General features: G+C 39.8%; 1 protein-coding gene across 5 annotated transcripts; it reads right to left on the bottom strand.

The window, feature by feature from the left end:
* Nucleotides 1–55: 55 nt before the first annotated feature.
* Nucleotides 56–6,782, bottom strand: GAR1 (GAR1 ribonucleoprotein). Of its 5 annotated transcripts, none has more exons than XM_067735331.1 (7): nt 6,502–6,782; nt 5,946–6,162; nt 4,294–4,448; nt 3,766–3,825; nt 2,346–2,472; nt 734–757; nt 56–374 (listed from the first exon to the last, which is right to left on the bottom strand). In XM_067735331.1, exons 2-7 carry the CDS (start codon nt 6,148–6,150, stop codon nt 361–363), a joined length of 585 nt encoding a protein of 194 aa, XP_067591432.1. In that variant the 5' UTR covers nt 6,151–6,162; nt 6,502–6,782; the 3' UTR covers nt 56–360. The 5 variants fall into 5 exon arrangements, with proteins under 5 accessions (XP_067591432.1, XP_067591431.1, XP_067591428.1 ...); XM_067735330.1 differs by having other exon boundaries at nt 734–805; XM_067735327.1 differs by having other exon boundaries at nt 734–805; nt 2,334–2,472; nt 6,502–6,781.
* Between the last annotated feature and the right edge of the window lie 3,951 nt (nt 6,783–10,733).

The following is a 10,733-nucleotide window of genomic DNA, read 5'->3' on the forward strand; positions in this document are numbered from 1 at the left end:
TTGTCCCTTTTAACTCAAAAATAGCTCTGGTTTAATAAACACAGCTCTAAATAACTTAAAGGAATAAAACACTTTATTTTAAAAATTCAAATACGCTTCAGATGAAAGCTGCCCCTTTACTGAACACCCACAAGTTCCAAGCATTGTACAAAACATTAAAACATTTGTTCATACTCTTTTAGAGCAAAACTGCCTCTTCTGCCACACTCGTTTTTGCATGACGTTGACATTTTAGCTCCACTGTCATAAAATGACCAGCTCTTCAAGATTTGATCATGAAATGAGTTTCTGATCCATAGATGTAGATCATGAGGTTAATGCCGAAGTCAACTGGTGAAGTTTCTCTGTCAACTGTTATACTTAACGTCCTCTTCCTGATTAAGAGAAAATGAAAGTATTAAGGGTACAGAAAAATGAATATTTAATAATACTATTACCCAAAACTCAAGTCTAAAATCAGCATTAGTTCTTGTAAGGTTTAGCAAAAGTATTTTACCAAATTTAACTGTCATTTGTATTATACTTTTTTGTTTTTTAAATTAATAATACAGCAAAGTAAAGTAGAAGTAGGTGAAAAAATTCAAAGGGAAAAGTGATATAAAATGAAACTATCTATTAGGCTAAAGCAAAGAACACCATGGTGTTCTATGTACTTGCTGGCAAACAGAAATAAAAGTTGGTAGACATTACCACTCCTAGAAATTCAGTCATTTAAAGTTTTTTTTCCACTCACCTCTAAAACCACCACCCCCTCTTCCTCCTCTGAAACCTCCACCTCCACTTCCTCTTCCACCTCTAAAACCACCTAAAAATAAAGGAAACATTCATTAACTGTAACTTATCATATTTTGATAAGCCTGTAAATATCAATATAATTCTTGTAATAGTAATGAATATATATTCACATATTTTACCTCACAGAAAATTTTAAGATAAAAATGGAGAAACTGTCCAGCAGCAGGCTAAAATCCTAGGTTACAACTTTTTAAACAAGCTTTCTGTTTTAATAAATTAGAAAAGCTTGTTACTTTAAAGGTCAATTTAGCCCTACCATTAAATGCATGAGTACCTCAACTTTTGCTTATTATATATACTTTTTATTTAAATTGTTTTTATCCTAAGAACAAAGGGTAGCAGGTATGGGTGGTTTAGCTCTGGGGATACTACCATAAATATAATGTTTAAGGTCAATGGAGCTGCAAACAGATCAACACTGATGGTCACATGCTGATGAGCCTTGAAATTTAAAATTTTTAAAGCATTTTTTTCTATTATCCATCACGTTTGGCTTCCTATTGCAGTCTCTATTTTTACTCATTTTGGGGGCTAACTTTGTAAAGAATGATGAAATATAAAAAGAGAAATTATAAAATGAGGAAACAAACACATACTTCCAAAATACTGATATAAAAAAATTAAGATTTTAAGAAAATATAGTTGTGAATGCTTTAAAATGTCATATACGAGACTGAATATAGAATGGAAATGAGGGGATCTCCATTCATCAAATTCTTAAAGGGGTACTCCCCAAAATACTTAAAGATATATGTTAATATCTCTTTAGAGATTATCTCCAAGCTATTTGGATCCAAAAAAGGTACATTTAAGGAGTGAAGTGATAATTACATTGAGAGGCAAAAGTGAGAACAGGATTCTCTCTTTTCTGACCCTGTCCCAGAAGCTGTCCAACCCCGCTGTGCAGCTCCTCTTCCTCATCTCTTTGGCTCTGCCCATCACCCAGTCACCCACCCACCACACCATTTGCAGATCTAAGCACAGCCAATGCTGTATCCCACCTCATCCCCAGCCCTACTCATCATCCAACTGCCCACAATGATGAATGTACCCAAGCTGTGGGGAAATACATGTATCAAAATACTGAAATCAAAGCAATGAACTTATGGTAATAGTCTTTGGCATGACATCAGAAGATACGGGTTTTATTTCTGAGCTGCCAATTGTGATTAGAGCAAATTAACTTTTGTAAGCCTGCATTTCCTCATCCATAAAAAAAGGGTATCACCCACCTTCACAAGGTTTTGCTAAATATTAAAAGAATATACTTGGATGTTAAAAGAATATATGACCAGCTCTTGGCATATAATCACCACTCAATGATGTTAACTAAAAATTTAAAATTCAATTAAGATAATACTATACTTTACAGAAACTAAGCATTACTACTATGGTAATGTGCCAAGATTGGAAGCAGCTTTATTAAAAAAGACAAATAAGCATAAGGGAGGTCCGCCTCTATACAAGACTAAATTGTGCTATACAAGTTGGCTGCGGCTTTGAAATCTCATTAGAAATCTCCCCCGCAGGTAACTTACCACCCCTCGCACCTCTGCCACCTCCGCCTCTTCCTCCTCCTCGACCTCCCCTGCCACCGCCTCTGGGAGGCCCCTTCTCACCCGGAGGTCGAGGTAGAAACCTCTGCAACGGCAGCAGCTTATATGGGTCTATATAAAACTGGAAGTATAACAGAAATTATTAGTGTGATGTACTTCACACTCATTATGTCCAAAACTGAATTCATTATCTTCCCCTAATTCCCTTCTTCTCCAGTACTGCCCATTTTAGTGAATGGTGACACCATCCACAAAGCTGTTGCAATCAGACATCTGAAAGATGGTGATATTTTTTACTTCATCTTCAATAGCTAACCAATTACCAAGACCTAGCGATTCTACTTCCTATTATCTCTCATTAAACCATCCACTTTTCTCCATTTCCACTCTTTCAGGACTAAAGCAACAGCATCCAACCTGGCCCCTTCACACACAGTACTGACCTCTTTCCAGGGTGCTCTTTTATTTTTCTAACACTCTCTTTTAAGTATAAATTTAACCATATATATCCTGATAGTTAAAAACAAAATGAAGACTAAAGTCTAAATCCTTTCCCATGACCTGAAGGCCTTAAGTAATCTAGCCCCTGCCTACCTTGCTAGTCATTACTTCACAACTTTCCCCACCCCTCCTAAATGTTCTGTGTCCAAGCTCTACCTCTGCCTTTTTCAGATCCTTAAGGTGGCTTTACTGTCAGACTTGCACACGCTGTTTTCCTTACTTGAAATGCACTTCCTCCTCCTCTGTGACTAGAGCAGTGGTTCCCAAGTGCTAGCCTGACCTTCATCAAAGTCATCCAGAAGTTTCCTTTTAAAAACTGAATCCTCGTCCCTAACTAACACCTACTCGGTCAAACTTCTAGGAGTGGGACCTAGAAATACATCTTCTTAAAAGCTCCCCCAGGTAATTCTGAGGTGCAACCAGGTTTGGGAGTCACCTGTGGTCAACTTTGAGGTCTCTGCTTCAAACTCACATTCTCAGAAAGCCAATGCACTAAATTTAGTCTCACGACTAACATTCTCATACCAACATGTATTACTCCTTTACAGCATATATCATAATGTTATTGAAATATCTGTGAAATCATTTATATCTGATTTCTCCCAAATAATATAAGCTTTATAACTTAACATTATACTTAGAATGAAAGCTTTTCAATAAGATTTGTACATAAAAAATGTACTCCAGCAGTTACAGACTTGCTAATATGACCACAGATTACTTTCTGAAAACCTGAATTAAACACATTACTTTTAAGGATTAGTAAGTTCAATGTCTAAAATACAGAACATCTCAGTTTAAGAGCTTCACTAGTGATACACTGGAGAAGTCTCAAGTGCCTTAAGTAAAACTGTCCTAAGGTAGATCATTCGTTTATAAAACCAAGGATCCAGGTATCATAAACTTGACTCACCTTCTGCAGTTTTTTAAAGGAAGATGCCTTCATGTTCTCTGACAATTTAACTGAAAAATACTATTAATTTTATTAAGGAATAAGCAATTAATATCAAAGATAATCTTCTGAATTCACGTGTAATTTTTAAAATAACAAGGTTAGAATATACAGAAATATTTAGGAAAAGTAAGAAATGAGTCTCCAAACAGAAGTGAAATTTTAATTTTTCTTTAAAACTTCCAATTCCACCATCCTATTGCAGTGGCATCATCATATCCAAAGCAAAGTACCTCAACCCTGTGGCACTGATCCAAGTGGCAATCATTTCTAAAACCTTCCAAAAAGGAAGTCACACTTATAAGGCCTATCTTTTCAATATATGTGAAAATACATCCCCCCTCTTGATTCTCCTTTATGGTCCAATCTTAGCAATACTCCATCCACTTTAATGAAGCAGCAAGTTTAGTTTAATCAATACTTAACCCCAGAAAAAACAAACAGTAACCTTTTAATGAGATAGCTACATCTTCCAATTAAAAAGGATACAAAATCTCTAAGTTGTCCAAATATCTCATCCACTTTTCCAATTTGTTCTTTGTTTTCTAAATAAACTGGAGCATTGAAATAAGGCACCTTATTTTCATCTGTGGTACATTTACAAACTATGTCATCCTCACAGGGGTGCAGGAACTCTCCTAATACTGAAATAGGACATGAAAATGTTAAAATATAAAACAATTTCAAATGATATTGACCAACCTCTTCTGGAAGCTTTCCTCTTGGCCGCCTGGGATTTCACCATATCTGTTCTGAGGCAGAAAAGTCTTCCTGGGTTAGTATACCAACTCCACAAAATACTAGCTATGTGACCTGGGGTACGGGTCTCACTTTCTCTGTGCTTCAGTGTCTTCATCTTTAATGTAGGGTTAACAACAGTACTGACACCTAACGTATAGTATTGTGAAGATCAAGTGCAATAATAAATGTCAAGTGCTTAGAAAATGCCTGGCATACTGAGACCACTCAATCTACACTAACAGTTATTTTACTATAATAACTACTATTATTTGATTAAACAACACTACGCCTCATTCTATTGTCTCTTCCTTCTCCCCATCCCTAAGTCTAAGTCAGTCTTTGTTGTTCTCTGGCCCTTTCTTTTTTTCTCCCCTTTCCTAAGTTCCTACTACCACCTCTTCACCAATGACTCTTCGATCTTTTCCAAAGAAGTCTGGAATCTCAAAATAACTACCTATATATCTGACTCACAGTCACCCCAAACTAAAATACTCAGCATATTCCTGCAAAACCGACTCTCAATTCCTATCACCCAAGCTCAAAACCTGGAGCCTTTTATTCCTAGTATTAGCCAAGTTCTACTGAGTCTGTTTCCACTGAAATATCTCTCCCATCGAACCCTTCTTTTTTTCCTCACTTTCACCATGCTCTGATGTGTCATGCATGGACCGCTGTGGGGCGAGGACCTTTGACTCTAGCCGTTGACCTCTTCAAACCATTCTGCATACTGGTCCATCCTACTCTTTATATTAGACTCTGTTCATCCTTTCTCTTCTCTGATGTAGGCTTCTACCGTCAAATCTCTGTCTCACTTTCCATGACTTTCATCCTACCTCTTTGATAATTACTCCAAAACTCCTCTAATTAGGTCTTTTTCTTGACTCCCTCCAGTAGTTTCCCTTCTGAGCAAGTTTTTTTACTCACTTCACTTAGTTATGAGTAGCAATTAAAAGCATGGGCTTTGGGGTCAGGAAACCTGGCTTTGTATCTCAAATACATCACTTACTGATCACTTCTCACTATGACCCTAGCAAAGAAACTTAACGCTGAATCAGTTTTCTTATCTGTAAAATGGGGACAGTGGGGGTAAACGCACAATATTACGTAGTTGTATCTCCCTTTCAGCCCAAACCCAAATTCCATCTCCACGATGCATTCTAACTGTCCTTCAGCTTTCTTATCTCCCCCTTACTTCTACAGCACGATTATACGTCACTTTACAGCCTCTCCAGAGGCTTGACTCCCCGATCAAGCAGCAACCTCCGTAGGAGAGAGAGCTGCTGGATCTTTCAGCACCTGACTCCCAGTCAAACTTACTAATAACATAAACCCACAACCTCCGTCCCCCGACCCCACTCCACCCTCGCCCCGCGGTGGGCCAAGCCTTGAAGCCTACTTACAAACTACTTGCTCTGGAGGGCCGTGGTCCTGGCCTCTGTTAAAAGCTCCGCGGCCGCCCCCTCGTCCAAATCCTCCTCTGCCGCCGCCGCCGCCGCCTCTGAAATTGCCGCCGCCTCCACCTCGGAAGTGGTGGTTGCTGCTGCCGCCGCGACCGAAGCCGCCACCTCGACTAAAGCCTCCGCGACCTCCGCCACGAAAAGACATGCTCGCTCCCACCTGGTTAGAAAAACAGGGCGTGCCTTTCAGTCACTGTGGCCTCTGGGAGCACCACCGAACCCCTCTGAGCCTCAGTCAGAAACCATAAAAGTAGACAACAATAATAATAGCAACCCTGCCACCTCACCCATGGCCAGGCGGCCAGCGACGAGCCCGAAGAGTGAGTGTCCCCTCCCCATAGCCCTGTGAGCGCTGACCATCCACTCACCAGCCCCGTCACCCCCGGTGAGTACTTCCTCCCCCAGCTGGCAGCAAGGTCTTCAGCCGCATTCCCCTCCTCCCTCCGCTGGGTTCCACCTCCAGCATCCTCAGACCGCCCGGCCCCCTCCCGCCACTCACCGGCGCCACGTGCACCTCAGGCCCGGGGGCTCACACTCTCCCGCCCGGTACTTCCGCCGCACAAGAGCCTCTTCGGCCACCGTACCGGCACAAAACGGAGGTGGGGAGGGAACCAAATAGAAACTCGAATAACTGGTTCAGAAAGCCAGCCAGTCACCCGCGGAATCAGGAACGCTGTCACCTGCCCGAAAAAGCCTTCAGCGATGGAAGGGTATCAATAATATCTAACGTCAACCGCTACTTTACGACAGTTAGGTCTATTTGCCTACGGCGAGCGGAGGAAGTGACGTACAATAGCGGCGTCCTTTGCAGCGTGACGTTGCAGGAAGTGCCGCCCCGCGGCGTTGCCCTTGGCGATGGCTGGCGTCAGGGACCGCCCCTCTCCCAGCGGATCGGCTTGTACCTGGTGGCTGCTGAGTGGCTGTGCACCCTGTCCTCTCAGGCTACGCTGCAGTTCCCTCGCTCGTCAATTGGTTGCGGCTCCAGCAACTGTGCTGCCGGTGGCTCTGAGGACGTTTGAGCCGCGCTTTGCCGGGAGGTGGATCTGGCCGCGTCGGAACTTAGTGGAAGGGCTTGTCTGCGTTCTTTCGAGTCGCTTGTTTCTTCCGGATCTTTCCAAGTACGCGAGATTGTGGGCAGTACTGTGCCCGTCGTTTTGTACTATGGTTTCACGAAAGGAAGAAAAAAAAGTGTGTGTGTGTGTGTGTGTGTGTGTGTGTGTCCTTTTAAAGAAACTGTTACCTGACAGAAAGCCAGACTATGTTTTTGTCTTTTGTACCAGATAGTTTATTCCTTTGTCAAGTACGTTTTCAGCCCCGCAGGACACTGTCTATACCACAAGCCCCTCTCCCCTTCTGTCTTTAAGTCCTTGATATTTTACTTCAACTTCCGCTAAAACTTCTCTCCCAAAGAAGGCTAGCCACCCTCTATTTGTTAAATTTGGTTGGTCTCTTTTCACTCGAATCTTCTGAGACCTTACCTTGATATTTAGCGCAGTCAACCGCCTCTTTGAAAGAGGGTTGGGATTGGTACCTTCTTTAGAGGGTTATTTTCATATTGGAAGAACTTCATAAACTTAACTATGGAAATATTAGGAATCACAGTATGTCTTCTACACTAAAGTGTAAGCTTCTTGAAAAAGCATCAGTCATATAGATTAAAAAATTTTGGTAAATGAACTTTTATTCAGATTTGATAAATGTACTTTAAATTCTATACATCATACAGAGGTAGAATTATTCATAACTGCCCTGCTCTGTTTTACTCTGTTTACGTTCAATGTTTTATCTCCATTTGGTGTCCCAGTATTATCCTCAACTCAGTGTGATGAAACCATTGAACTTTTATGGGACCTTCAAGATTACGTGGTGCCCCTTTATCTTACGTGTAAGGAACTGACAGAGAAGCGAAGTAACTTCCCTAGCTAGTTAGAGGGACAAAGTGGAACCATGGATTCTCACAGCCCTCAGTCCTTTGCTGTACCACCACCCCCAGTCTCACTCCTTGCTCTCTCCAAATTATTCATCATTCCAATTGCCTGTTTGTCCTCATGGTAGCATCATACTCTTGGTTTCTGCATCTTTGGACTCAAGCCTTTGAGCACTCTCCATCATCTTTGTCACCATCCCCACCCAATCTTAGTTGCAGTCTCTTTTATCTAAAGCGCTCAATTTCTGTTCATTCCATCTAAAGCTTGTACTGTTGTTACAGGCCTTCTGTTGCCACTACCACACTTTCCTCTGTTATTCCTAACCGAAATCACCCAGTATAATCTACGGCAGCTCAAAAGTTAAGAAATAATTACGGTGAACTATAACTTCCTCACGTTCTGAACATCTTTGTTGTCTCAAATTAAATGCTTCCAGGCTTTTCTTCCTCCCATCTGTACTGCATGTGATGACATACTGAACTTATTAAAAGTTTCCTTGTACCATAGCCATACTCAGGATCCCAAATAGTTCTCCATGTCCTTTAACAACAAGTCTAAAGTAAAATCTCTACATTGACTAGGCCTTCTATGTAATTAATTTTATTTCCTTGCAGCGCTGTACACCATTTCTCTGCCCCATCAGGCCAGCATCATTGCCTTGCTTCTTTTTTCCTGCCATTGGCAATCACTTCCTTCTTGGAAAAGCTCCGTTTGCCATCCATTAGACCAGCCTTTTTCTATCTTTTTACCCTGGAAGAACCATTGAAGTAATTTTTATGTCTCAGAAAACCCTGCATAATATAAATATATATGTAATATAAACATATATATACATATATATGTATATATCCATCCTAGTACATTAACATGATCAGCAGCTTATAGACACATAGACATGGTAGTCCAATAATAATTGTCAATGCTCTTTTTTTCAATTGTAGTAAAATACACATAACATAAACTACCACATTAATCATTTTGAAGTGTATAGTTCAGTGGTTCACATTGTGTAACTTGGTGCTCTTTTGAGTAGAGAATGGTGTTTTTCTATGAATCTGTTTATTTTTGTCCAACTTACTACCCTACTCTGTGTAGTTTCCCCCCTCTCACAAAGGATCTCAATTCTTTTTTTAAATTTTTTTATCCAAGTAGAGTTTCTGTACAATATTATATAAGTTACAGGTGTACAATATAGTTATTCATAATTTTTAAAGGTTATACTTCATTTATAGTTATTTTAAAATAGGATATCAATTCTGATGCAAATTAAGTGGGAGAGGAAACTTCAATTTTTCATTTAATTTATTAGATTGCAAAAATTGATTTTAATGAATATTAATCATTTTATAGGCCTATATGTGCATAAAAGTGTTATTTTTGAAACTAAAGAAAATAATGTGAAATCTTTGCTTGTCTTTTGCTACGTATATGGTCAATTCTGAGTCGATCCTGAGACTCACATACACAGATCTCATTTTCAGCTGAAATAAGATTATTTCAGTCACTGTTTTTAAGCTCAAAGAAAAAGCTTGCTCACACAAGTAAGAAGTTGGAAAGTACAGTAAAATGTTATTTCGTATGAATGGCAGGATACTCTTTCACAAAAATCCAGAACTTGTAGAAAGGCAAATCAGTTAAGTTTCATCTTATGTTTATAATCATAATCTTACAAACTCTCCCTCTTCTCTCAAAGTCAGGTGCACAGGTTGAGGAGCAGATTCAGAGAAAGGAACCCTCATTCAGTCATTTACTTGTGTTAAAGGGAGGGAAAATATGGTTCAGTTTTGTTCTGCAGTTCCCTCAGGTGGTTTGGTCTTAACTTGAGACCCTCACTCTAAAGTGCAAGCAACAGTAGAAACATTTCAAGATTTTTTTGGCCGTATGATTTTTCCAGAGTTTCAGTTTCCATTTAAAACCAAGAATCTTGTCACTTGAAACCAAGATATTTTCTCCAGACCCTAGTATTCCCACAGTTCACTTTTCAGCTGAAGCATCCTGTTAAGAACCAAAATCAATATTAGTTTCTCTTACTGTATAACAAATTACCCCAAAACTTAATGGCTCAATGTAATAAACATTATCTTGAATAATCTCCATAAGTCAGAAATTCAGGAGCAGCTTAGCTAGGTGGTCTGGCTCTGGGTCTCATGACGTAGCAGTCATGATGTTGACTGGGGCTGCAGTCATCTGAAGGCACGACTGGGAGTGGAGGATCAATCTCTGAGGTGCCCTCAGTTCCTTGCCACGTGGGCTTCTTTACAGAGTGCTTAAGCATTCTCATGACATGGCAGCTGTCTTCCCCCAGAACAAATGCTCTCTTAAATCATAAGATTTTATGCATGTGGCAGATTTCCGTGGTCTCTGTCCAGATTTTTACACAGTTTTTTAAATGTTCTCAGGTAAACTGGTCTTTGATAAGGTTAATTATTTTTGTATCATTATCCAGAATTTTTTTCATTTCAGCTCCAAAAGTTTCTACCAGCAACTCTCCTGGAGGAAAGAAGGGTGTTGTGAATTCATTAGAATTTTCTCTTTTAAGAAAGTGAACCATCTCAGGGAACAATGCTCAAATCATTGAAGGGCACCGTCGGTCAGTTGCCAACACATTTCTTCCAAGATGTACCTTTTGTTTCCAATATGAAGACAAAACAGTAAATGTATCTTGGCCTTTGCTTGTTTTGGGCAGCATTTTATAGCAGAAAAATTTTCTCAAATTTCACTACAATTTACATCATATAAGTGCTATCATATGACATTTGTTGTTGAAATCTGTTGATCCATCAATCTGGATAAAAGGTTGTTT

The sequence above is a fragment of the Pseudorca crassidens genome, chromosome 4, assembly GCF_039906515.1.
Source record: "Pseudorca crassidens isolate mPseCra1 chromosome 4, mPseCra1.hap1, whole genome shotgun sequence".
NCBI classification, from domain to species: Eukaryota; Metazoa; Chordata; class Mammalia; order Artiodactyla; family Delphinidae; genus Pseudorca; species Pseudorca crassidens.